The sequence below is a fragment of the Dipodomys merriami genome, unplaced genomic scaffold, assembly GCF_024711535.1.
Source record: "Dipodomys merriami isolate MVZ:Mamm:240054 unplaced genomic scaffold, mDipMer1.0.p SCAF_5, whole genome shotgun sequence".
Lineage (NCBI taxonomy): Eukaryota > Metazoa > Chordata > Mammalia > Rodentia > Heteromyidae > Dipodomys > Dipodomys merriami.
The window spans coordinates 52606833-52619204 of NW_027206068.1; the positions used below are offsets into that span (position 1 = coordinate 52606833).

General features: G+C 35.8%; 1 protein-coding gene across 2 annotated transcripts; it reads left to right on the forward strand.

Moving 5' to 3' along the window:
- Positions 1–3032: 3032 nt before the first annotated feature.
- Ankrd7 (ankyrin repeat domain 7) lies at positions 3033–11118 on the forward strand. 2 transcript variants are annotated; one of them, XM_069997290.1, is made up of 7 exons: positions 3033–3381; positions 4138–4252; positions 4404–4577; positions 6001–6107; positions 7019–7156; positions 8392–8495; positions 10920–11118. In XM_069997290.1, exons 1-6 carry the CDS (start codon positions 3146–3148, stop codon positions 8477–8479), a joined length of 858 nt encoding a protein of 285 aa, XP_069853391.1. In that variant the 5' UTR covers positions 3033–3145; the 3' UTR covers positions 8480–8495; positions 10920–11118. The 2 variants fall into 2 exon arrangements, with proteins under 2 accessions (XP_069853391.1, XP_069853392.1); XM_069997291.1 differs by having other exon boundaries at positions 4404–4469.
- Positions 11119–12372: the final 1254 nt, after the last annotated feature.

Consider the following 12372-nt stretch of genomic DNA (forward strand, 5'->3'; position numbering starts at 1 on the left):
CTGGGTGCCAAAATAATCTAAACATGTTGAGTCATTGTAAACAAAGAAGTACAATAGCCACAGAAGTGGTTCTGAGTACTCAGGAGCACTATATTCACTTTATATAGTTATTGAGTAATAACTGAATCAGTAGTGTAGAGTAAATCGGGCTGCTCACTAGCTCTCAAGAGGCAGAATTTCCTCAAGTGAAGAAACAATCAGGCCTCCATTGCGTCTTTGAAGTGGCTTTGATTTTGAATATATTCGTATTGAAACCAGTGTTTTAGACCCTCAAGTCCAAAGTCCAGGAGTTTCATTTTTCAACATTTGCCCTTACATACTGGGTGGAAAATGGAAAGATGCTTGTTACATGGCATGCAAGGGAATACAGCACTTAAATATATCTTAGCTATCTTTGGCTTCAGGTTAAAAAAGAAGAATTGGAGGCAGGCCTTAGTAATAAAAATAGCAACATAGAATAATTCCACCTTATTTGCCATGCATCTATTCCAAAGATTCCAGTGTATTTCTAAAGTTAGATGTTGCTAAACTCTATATGTACTATGTTTTATTCCTCTTTGAGATTCATCTTGAATTTTATTGTAACAATGCTGGACAGAGAGGTTACATGAGTATTGAGTACACTTCCTACCCAACGTTGTTACCCCCCTCCTTTTTCTCCTACCATCCCTTCCTTCCCCAAGTCCTCCAACCCCCCCCCCCCAACCGAAATTTTAAAGTTCTGTATCATTGCTGCAATATGGTTCATCCTGTATCTGTGTTTCAACATTTTGTTATTTTCGTTCCCATCCCCAAATTAGATAAATGTATATACTAGATGCAGGCTACCAAAATCAAATACAGTGAAAACAAGGGATATACCATAGAAGGAAGAACATACAAAAGAGAAACAAAAAAAAAAATCACATAGTACATTAAAAACAACAAAGAAAAACCTCCTGTGGGATTCATTTACTTAGCATCATCTTTTTTTAAATAAGTTTTTGTGAAAATACTGTACAGAGGGATTACAGTTACATGAACAAGATTATCCTAATCTGATAAGATTATCCTAGATATATACTAATTACTGCAAATAAGGGAAATCATGGGACCTATATTTCTTTGAGTCTGGCTTACTTCACTTAATTTTATTAAAAAATTATTAAATAGTTGTTCCAAGGCATTTCAATACAACATGTCAGTTTAGGTTTATAATGCATCTTGATCAGTGTCATTCTTCCATTATTTTCCCTTTCTCCCATCTATCTCAACCTGTGTGTCCCTTCTAGTTTCTTAGTATGTATGTATATTGAGTTTTATGACCATATTCACCCCCATTCATCGCACCTATGTTAAATGCTACTTTATTAGTTAGAAAAACTCAAAAAACTCAATCATGTGAAGCAAGATATGTATAGTCTTGCTTTGAAGTTGGAGAGAGTAGCAAACTCATAGGAATTATTTGAGAACAGAAAAGTTTGTATAAAATGGGAAATTGAGTAAAGGTTGCAGGGTGATATTTGTTCCATTTTCTTTTTCTTTGTGTGTGAAATGAGAGGTATTCTAGCATTTATTTATTTATTTATTTTTGTTTTGTTTTGTTTTGTTTTTGGGTCCGGTCGTGGGGCCTGAACTCTGGGCCTGGGCGCTGTCCCTCAGCTCTTCAGCTCAAGGCTAGCGCTCTACTACCTGAGCCACAGCGCCACTTCTGGCTTTTTTTCTTTTTGCTTATGTGGTGCTGAGGAATCGAACCCAGGGCCTCATGCATGCAAGGCAAGCGCTGTACCACTGAGCCACCTTCCCAGCCCTCTAGCATGTATTTATGCAGATAAAAATTACTCAGCAGAGTAGGTGCCAAAGAGAAGGGAGGAAGGCTGGTGGGGAAGGTGAAAGAGGAACAATGCAACTTGTTCGGGTGGTTTTGAGAGACCAAGAGTGGGATAGGGGAGAGTGATGGAGGGGTTGAGGTTGGCTGTGATGCATTATATTCATGTAGGGAAAGATCACAGTGAAACCCTTCTTGTACAATGAACAGTTAAAAAATCAAGTCATAGAGAGGGAAACTTTTAAGATAAAAAAGAGAAAAGGAGAACATTGTGCTGAAGCAATATTTTGGGGCTGGCTACAAAGAATAGGGAATAGTGTATAAGTCCATATGTACATACATGTATGTACATACATGTGCACATATGGACATATATGAAAATAGGGTTTCCCACACATGTACATATGTAATATATACATATAGTGTATATACATGTGTATATGTGTATATATGCATGTACATACCAGTATGTGTGTAAATGTTTCTGAGGTCCAGAATTTCTCACTTATTTTTAAAGAATCAGCAAATTCATTGGCCTTAGAGAGGGGAAATGAAATAGGAAATGGAAATGGATCAAGGAAATAATTAAGTTGCCAAATTCCGTTGATATAATTACAAAAATTGTGGCTATATCTTTTCCTGTTGTTTGATCAGCATTTCAGGGAAGATAAAATATTTTAGATATTACTAACACTGTGTAGTAGACAAAAGAGATGGGAGCATGCTTACATGACAGATGGACAGAGGTGATTTAAAAAAAATTGGGATTTAAGGAAGTGATAGAATTAATGGATCATCAAACATTGGGTTTGATTTTTTAAGGCCTTTTGGAATTTTGTGATTAGATAGAGGTGGAATTTAAGCGTTAGTGTTCAACAGGTATATTTGAAATTGATATTATCCAGGAATTGTAGTTTTAGTTAAGGACCAAGGGTAGCTTATTACCAAAGCAGTGAGAGGCTGGGAGTAGGTGCGCAACAAGATCATTGGGAGATCCATCTCTACCTGGAAGAAGATAAATCTGTTTATTCAAGACTTGCATTATACCTTTGAAGCAGAACCTGTTGTTCGTAGGGTAGCAGATTTCTCTTCAATGGCTTCTGAAATAATAGGCTGATGATGCAGTAAGGCCAACCAGATCCAGGTCTCTGAGCTTGTTGGGCCTGTCACAACCACAACAATGGAGGTTCTGGGAGTTACTAGGCAACAAGCCGAGCGGCCCTGGCTGGGGCCTCCAAAGCTTGGTCTTCCAGCTTCTCCACTTTTGGTGGGGGCTGGAGGAGGCTGTGAGCCAGGTGAAAAGGGGCAGAAGCCCCAGGGAAATCCTGCTTGACCATAATGAAGAAGCTTCTCAGCCTATGGAGAATGAAGGATGAATCCTTGAGCCGCTCCTCAGACCTGTCCTTATCCTTGGGCAGCACCTACTCAGATCTGTCCATTGATGAGAGTTACAACTTCCAACATAAGCATTCAAAGAAACTTCACAAGGCTGTTTCAGTCGGGGACTTGGAGAAGTTGAAGGAATACCTCAAGTACAAGAAACATGATGTGGACAAGCGGGACAAAGGACATAGGTGAGCAAACCTAAGACAATTGCCGACCTTTATCTTAGATTTTTGTGAATGCCTCTGTGTGTGTGTGTGAAGGCGTTTTTGTCCTCCCCAATTCCACCCCAAACACCAACTGCTTTAATCTCCATTGGGCAATCAGTCCTTTCACCATTTTACTGTTCTGCTTCTTGGTATAGATTGTCTCTAGACACCTAACATTTACTATTTTACTAGTGGAAAAATAGAAAGAGAATAGAAACAACCACGTAAGACAGAAATCATTAAGATTTGGAAACACCAAAACTGTTAACATCCGTCTAACAAAAGGAAGGGAACTTGTTAACTTATCTAATTGACAAATTTACTGGGGAGAAGATGGTTTCCCCTCTTCTGTGTTGTCCATTTCTTAATATAAGTTGCTTACTCAACAAATGCACACTCTAAATACATTTAACAACTATAGGGAGAACAATTCTGAGTTTATTTTGATATTTCATTACTACATCCAAAGTCCATATACCATTTTGGTGTTTGAAGAAAAAGTCAACTATACTTAAATTTATTATAGCTTTAATTTTTTTGAATTGAGATAAGTTAAATATTTGATCTTTTAGGCATTTGCATAGCCTTTTAAATTCATCCCAAACAATGTTACTTATATAATATTTTGGTACATATAAATAAGCATATGAAGCAAATGCCAGTTTTGCTTGTTTTGGAGTGTCAGCAACTTCTCCAGTGTGACTATCTCTAAGCTTGTATTCCATTAAATTGATATAGAACACCTTTGCATCTGGCCTGTGCTAATGGATATGAAAGTATCGTATCTCTCTTAATTGAGAAACAATGCAAAATAAATGTCCTGGATGGTGAAAAAAGATCCCCATTGATTAAGGTATGTTTTCTTTTTTCTTTTCAATTGGAATATGTTTGAGCTCTTCTAGTTAACTTTCACTGACTTTCATGCTTTAGAACATAGTATTAAAGTTAATGTAACATATCATTAATTATGAAATGTAACTCATCTATTCTTGTTGCATTGACAGGCAATACAGTATCAAAAGGAAAAGTGTGTTACTATTCTTCTAGACCATGGTGCAGACCCAAATCTGGTAGATTTTCATTACAATACTGCTCTTCATTATGCTGTTTGTGGACAAAGTGTTTCAATAGTCAGAAAACTGCTTGAACACAAAGCTAATCTTGAAGCTAAAAATAAGGTAGTTTTTATTAAAGAAAAGCATTTTCAAAGCAACTAAAGATGATAATTCTTGAAGACAGTTCATATAACAGAAATGCATGTTTTGCTGAGAAAGAATTTTCCAAATTGAGATTGAGGAGAACAGATTATCAAAAACTGATTTAAAAATTTCTTTCATTTACAGTCTCTCTCCTTTTTCATTGCACATTGTAATCTTGACCTCTAAAGTAATGTAATTAACTGAGAATTGCTCAAAGCACTATATTGAATGAGAAACAATTGAAGTCCTTATTATATTGATAAAAATTGTCTAAACTGAGTGATATTGACTTACACCTGTAACCCTAGAAACTCAGGAAGCAAATCTGAGGATCTTTGGTTCAAATCCAGCATTAGCAGACAAACCAGAGATGTATGTGTGTGTTTGTGTGTGTGTGTGTGGGGGGGGGGGGGGGTGTGTGTGTGGGGTGTGTGTGTGTGTGTGTGTGTGTGTGTGTGTGTGTGTGTGTGTGTGTGTGTGGTGTGTGCGCAACAAGCGCCTCGGCACTTAGCTTTTAACTTCAAGGCTTTGGTCCACAGCTTACTTGAGCCACAGCCTACTTGAGCCACAGCTCCACTTCTGGCATTGTAGCAGTATTTTGGAGATGAGTTTCATAGACTCTCCTGCCTTGCATGACTCTGAACCAGGTGATTCTCAAGGCTATTGATGAGCTAGAATTAGAGGCTTGTGCCATCAGCACTTTGTCTGAGTGACTATTATCTCCAATTAAACAACAATAAAGCTGAGCTAAAGGTTTATGACAAGTGATAGAGTACCTATCTTTAGTTAAAAAGCGAAACAAAAGTAAGAGGTCCCTGAGTTCAAGCTGCAGCTCTAGCACACATAAGAAGTCTTAGGTATTGACCTTTTCTATTTAAATAGTTATGAGTAACTAATATGATTGAATTTGGAAGTTACTGAAAGGAATTTTAATTCTCTTTTGAGATATTATGGATAGTTGAGGACTTTTAAATAAAAGTATCTTATTTTTATTTATGTAATATTTAAGGTACAAGGTAGCTCCAGACATGTGTCTGTCTTGAAGTTTTAAAGGGAATTTAATAGAAAGCCATTTATAACATTGTGAAAGGCTGGGATGTAGCTCAGTGGCAAGGTGCTTCCTAGCATGTGCAGTGTCCTGGGTTCAATCCCCAGTACCAAAAAAGCAAAAAAAAAGTAACTGTGAAATTGTGACTTGGTAGTGTGCAATGCTCATTCACTTAATTCCAAGTTACTCTTGCCTACAATTTGAATTAAGGCTAAAATAGAAATTTTGAGGTGTAGCTGGCCCATCACTAATGTGTTTTCTTGGTTTTTGAAGTTTTGTTTTGTATCAAAACTTTAAAAGGCATGTAACTTTCAAACAATGTTTTAAATAATCATTTTGAAATAATATTTACAGGATGGATATACTCCACTTCTACTTGCCGTTGTTAAAAATAATGCAAAAATGGTAAAATTTCTTTTGAAGAAAGGGGCAGATGTGAATGCTTCTGATAATAATCAAAGGTATAATTAGTAAAACTAAATAAGATGACATAAGTACAGTTACACACATATATATGTATCTCTCTCCATCTGTCTATCATCCAGCTGTCATCTATATCTCTATATCTATTTGACAGATATCTATATCTATGTCTCTCTCTGAACAATATAATATGATAATTTCAGTAAATAATCTAGACTCTCAGAATTTATTTTTCTATCAGCAAAACCAAACATTTGGACAATATTGTTCAATGTAGTTTTTATTATTGTTAATATTAACACTAGAATTATATGAGTAAAATCAAATACTCTAGTTAATTGGTGTAGGGGACCTAGAGTTCCAGATATTCCTTGAAACAATAGCCACAAGAGTAGAAACTTAAACCATTGAGCTATCTGCTTCCCAGTTACTCTCTTTAGTCTCTGTTACATGATTTGTGATTGCTGTATGTTTGTTTTCTCTCTTTTTTTTTTTTTTTTTTGAACTCTGTGCCTGAGCAGTGTCCCTCAACTCTTCATCTCAAGGGTAGTGCTCTACCACTTGGGCTACAGTGTCAATTCTGGTTTTCTGGTGGTTTATTGGAGATGAGTTTCACAGACTTTCCTGCCCGGGCTGGCTTTGAACTGCAATCCTCAGATCTCAGCCTCCTGAGTAGCAGGATTACAGGCTTGAGCCACTGGTGCCTGGCTGGTATATGTTTTTATTAGCACACATTAGCTACAGAAGCAGAGATGTGACATATCCATGCATAATTACAATGTATTTTAATCCACTCCTCTTCCAAATCATTCTTCCTTACTCCATTTGCATATAAGTTTTAACAAATTGGACTCACTGTTTTTACTTTCATGCATTGTCTCTTTCTAATTGCAATCCTACAGTTCAATGGTAAATTGAGAAGAATAAATTTGTTTATCTCTTGCTGCAGAACACCCCTTATGATTGCTCTCAGTTTTGAACCAACAAATTTAGTAAGTCTTCTTCTTCAGCAAGGTGTGGATCTATCTTGCCAAGATATTTATGGTTTCACGGCTGCAGAATATGCTTCTTGTAATGGTTTTACTGTGTAAGTGCTACTGTCTGTCTTTTAACAACCATGTGAGATTTGATATTAAGGAACTAAGAGTGATCCCTAATGTACAAAGTGTACTTAGCAACAGGGAGTAACATCTAAATCCTGGACTCAGAGATCCAGAAATTCTTTTTTCCTCTATTTGTGTTGTTCAATGTATATAGGAGCTGTGGACATCTTTAACTCCCAGTGGCATGGGAATTGAGTGTGCCATCTTTTGAGATGGAAAAAGATGTCTAATCCACACAAGTCCTTTTGTTACTTTTAGACCTTAATGATGTAAAGATTTTATCCATGTTTTGAATATTTATTGCTAACATTCCATTACCTAAATTTAGAATTTCTTAATTATTATCCTCAAAAGCACAAGATCTTTTCATATATAAACATATATTTCTTATTCTGTGTATGTGTGTGAGAGAGAGAGAGAGGAAGAAAGAAAGAAAGAAAGAAAGAAAGAAAAGAAAGAAAAGAAAGAGAAAAAGAGAAATAAGAGCTTGATATAGAGAAATAAGAGTTGAAATAAGAGCTTCATGGTCTTGCCTGGCTTTTATGGCTGGTCCTCTAATATTTGAACCCCTCTTCTAGTTCCTATGTTTCTGATTTTTTTTTGTCAGTTATGAGGCCTGAATTCTGGGCCTGAGTGCTGTCCCTCAGGTCTTCCACTCAAGCTAGCACTCTCCCACTTGAGCCACAGTGCCATTTATGCCTTTTTCTGCTATGTGGTACTGAGGAATCGAACCTAGGGCCTCATGCATGCAAGGCAAGCCCTCTACTACTGAGCCATCTTGCTTCTGATTTTTATTTGTCAGTTGTGGGGCTTGAACTCAGGGCCTGGGCTCTGTTGCTAAACTATTTTGCTCATGGCTAGTGCTCTACCATTGTGAGCAACAGTGCCATGTCCAGTTTTCTGGTGGTTAATTGGGGATAAGCGTCCCATGGACTTTCCTCCTTGGCTGCTTTGAACCACAATCCTCAGATGTCAGCCTCCTGATTAGGATTACAGGCATGAGCCACCAGTGCCGGGCTTTGTTTCTGAATTTTAATAGCCAACGATAAAACATATTGAAATTAAAGTAGTGTCCTTAATAGAGCAGGCTTGGGAGAACCTTGAGGAGGGAGTGTGTCATAGTGGGAAGTTTTGAAATATTTAAGATACATTAGGAATTGAATTGAACTATATTCTCATGAATTCTGGAATTCATATACATTTTCTTTTCCTGAGTTAGATATTATGAGTTAATTGACAATTTTGGAAAATTGGATAAAGTTGATCAAACATCCTACTTTGAAAATACAATGCTGGGAAACATTTGAGTAGAGTGGACAGAAGGTAAGAGGATAATTACTGGATGAATAGTTTCATTTTTTCTTAGGAAAATAAATAGTTTTATTAAGTAATATTTAAATTTAAAAGAGTACTGTGGTTAGGGAAGATGGCATTAGTCAGTATTCAGTGTCATGCTAAAATTCTGAGCAGAATAAAGTGAAGAAGGCAGCATTTATTGTAGGTCCTTGTTCTGAAGGTTTCAGTCCATCTGGCTCTTTACCACAGACACTGTGTCTGGGGTGAGGCAGGAGGATGGTTAGGGACAAAGTATATCCTTTAAAGATATACCCACGTGACTTACTTCCTTCAACCTGGTCTCATTTCTTAATACTCTAGTCATTTTGGAACTCTTCAGTGGATTGATCCATTGATGAGTTTAGTATCTCTACCATCTATCTTAGCCTTTAACACTTATGCCATTTGGGGGAAAAATTTCATATCCAAATCATAACAGAGACCATTCAAATGTCAAAAGTATTCAAATCCTTCCAGTTCCTCCCAATTCTTTCAAATCTTTAGTGTTGAACAGTACTGGGCCATATTGATTCCAGGTGCCTCAGTTTATTGTCGAATTTCTTCCAGTTCCTCTTAGTGTACAATGCAAAATTTTCCTTCCTAGGCTTCCTTTATTTTCTACAAAAGAAAAAACAAACAAACACACATTAATAAGAAGTAAAGAAGTTCAGTGGTTTATACTTTATAACTTTATGTGACAAAAGTAGAAACTACAGAATATCTCCTGAGAGTAAACATTTAAAACTATTCCCGTTTTGTCTTTGTAATGTTTCCAGTTTCTAGGGGACTGTTGGTCTTTATATGTTTTAAAGCTTAATAGAAATATTAGGTCAAGAAAATTATCAAGGACATTACAAAAGATAATCTTACAAAGCTGTATTTCCATCAGATTCTAAGTAGATAACTATTTTTTCAAATATCTGTAAGATATAGAAGTAGCAATACTAAATTAAATGTATTGAAGCTGTGACAGAAAATTTAAGAAATCTTCATAGAAGTGAAAGACATTGTAAGTGTCATTTGTTTTCAAGATATGTAACTTTATTTGTGCACTTCCTTGAATTAGAAAAGTACAACTTGAAAGAGCAGTTAAATTATACAGCCTTTTCATTAACTACATTTATTTATTTATTTATTTATTTATTTATTTATTTGTGGTGGGTCTTGAACTCCAGGCCTGGGTGCTGTCCTTTAGCTTTTTTGTTCAAAGCTAGCATTCTACCATTTTGAGCCACAATGCCACTTCCAGTTTTTGAGTAGTTAATTGGTGATTAAAAAAAAAAAAAAAAAAAAAGCTTCACAAGGACTTTTCTGCCTGGGCTGGCTTCCAACTGCCACCCGCAGATCTCAGCTCCTGATTAGCTATCATTACAGGTTTGAGTCACTGGCACCTGAATACAACACACAACACACACACACACACACACACACACACACACACACACACACACACACATATAAAACCTTAAAAGATGTGAAGAAATTTCACATGTCAAGTATCTGTATAATGAACCAACAGTTAAAAAGATATAAATTGTATTCAGAGTATATACATAGAAAAATCTGTAATAGAGATACTTAATGGGTAAGAGTAAGTTTTGCTAGGAATATGTCAGAACTTTTAAATATAAAATTAATACTTTAGCTATAAAATGGAGGAAATTACCATATAATACTGTGTAAGTGACATTTGAAAAATTTACAAGTACTTTTTTATTTTAAAGGCCCCATTTTTTTGGGGGGGGGAGGGGTTCTAGAATTGAACCCATGGCCTCCTACTTTCAAGATGGTGCTCTACCACTTGAGCTAATCTTCAGAACTTCTTTATGTTAGTTGTTTTGGAGATAGAATTTAGTGAACTTTTCTGCTTAGTCTGGGCTCAAACTGTGATCCTTTAGATATTAGCCTTGTTCACTATCTGAACAAATATTTTAAAAGTTTATATGGTCGTTGGAGCTGGGAAGGTGGCTCAGTGGTAGAGTGCTTGCCTTGCATGCATGAGGCCCTGGGTTCGATTCCTCAGCACCACATAAGCAGAAAAAGCTGGAAGTGGTGCTGTGGCTCAAGTGGTAGAACACTAGCCTTGAGCTGAAGAGCTGAGAGAGAGTGCCCAGGCCTAGAGTTCAGGCACCATGAGTAGCAAAAAAAAAAAAAAAAAAAGTTTATATGGTCGTAAACTATATTATAATATGCAATATGTGATTAATTTTAATATACTATAACAACTAAGTGTAATATACATAATTATATATTCATTTGATTTTATATCAGACTTATAAACTGTATTTTAATGTCTGAAAAGGAAGAATTTAGTATTGTAAGTAATTTAGCCTTAGTACCTAAATATTACTTGCAATTTAATTAAACCACATATTTATTTAAATAGAATTGTTGAAATTTTTCTATTGCTAGGTGATATTGAAGAATTAAAGTGGAGCGGATCATCTGACAGATCCTGACACCAAGGCAATAAACTTTTAGTTTCTACCATGATGTCTATACATCTGTGGTTCTTAACTGAAATCAGTGCCCTCACCCCCACCCCCACAAACATTCCTTAATGGGAAGAAAATTTTGGTTGTGAGAACTCTGACCTAGATTCTATATTATATGCTGCCAGAAAAGATGAAAATTGTGCTTCGTGTTCTCTGCATTTTCTCATCTTTCTTAACCAGAGAAGGAGGATGGGAAGACTCTCTAGAGTAGGTTAGGAAGAAATCAGGATACTTTCAAACCAAAAGGAACTATTTAACTGGGCTTCAGGGAAAAGGAGGCTTTTCTTGGGTCTTTCAGTACAACCTTTCTCAACTCTAATAAAAGTTGACTCATAACAGAGGCACCAGCCATACATCAAAGAATCAGAGGCAGGAGAACTTATGAATATATTTGTCAAGTTAATGTGGGTGGGGAAAAATGAGATTTGAGTTAGATCCTGAAGACTGGGTAGAATTATGACATGGGTGATCTAATAAGATGTAGCTAATTAGAAAAAGAATCTCATTTTATCATTGAATTTGCACATTTGAGGAAATGATGTATACTCTAAACTGTGTGCTGTATAGTAGGGGTAGTAAACAGATACTTGACCTAAGCTTACTTGCAAGGTTGGGTCTCTTCTCCTTTACTTTAACATCTATATGCACATCATTGTGATAACATACCTGTATTTAAATTCTTAGAACATTGACATATTAAAATTAATTTGTGGTCAGTTAGTATGACTAACAATAACTAAAATAGAGCATAATGACTTTTCATTTAAGTTTTATAACAGAAGTCAGCTATTTAATACATATTCAACCCATGAGATAACAAGGTGAATAAGTCACATAACATCTTAGTATGCTTATGAAAATAGTTTGGGCATGCCTTATAAATGCCATTTATGTTGTTTTATTGGTAGAATATGTATTTCCAAAGATTTAAGTTTTTCCTCTCTCCTCCTCTACTTATCTCCTTTCCTAATGCTATGTTCTGAGTCATAACTAATTATAAGGTAAAAAGAGTTTGGAAGAATTTACTGGATACAGATTTAAGGTACTTTATTTTATTTGTTATTTGCTTTGTGCAATATATTTTCTTTACAATAAAAATTATAATTCTAGAAAATATTTTTTCTTTTGTCAACTTCCCTGGGTAACTGCTATCTAGTAGACAATCTAAATGTCAGTTTATATTTCAGAATTGAGGGTTCTGGACAAGATGGAGATAGAGATTGAAATTAATCAGAGATATTCTGTGGCAATATTATTTCTATTAGTGTGCGCCAGATCAGATTATATACATACACCTAACCTCTTTTGTTTAGTACGGATAGGCTAATGTTAAAGATAGGCAACTTTGTCATAGGTAAGCTATGTTGTTC

Bases quoted from the DNA above. Each gene is read 5' to 3' on its own strand.
- Ankrd7 (XM_069997290.1), top strand. From the start codon at position 3,146: ATGAAGAAGCTTCTCAGCCTATGGAGAATGAAGGATGAATCCTTGAGC. The intron at 4,578-6,000 runs GTAGTTTTTATT...TAATATTTACAG, and splicing joins ATCTTGAAGCTAAAAATAAG to GATGGATATACTCCACTTCT. The intron at 7,157-8,391 runs GTAAGTGCTACT...TTCCTGAGTTAG, and splicing joins TCTTGTAATGGTTTTACTGT to ATATTATGAGTTAATTGACA.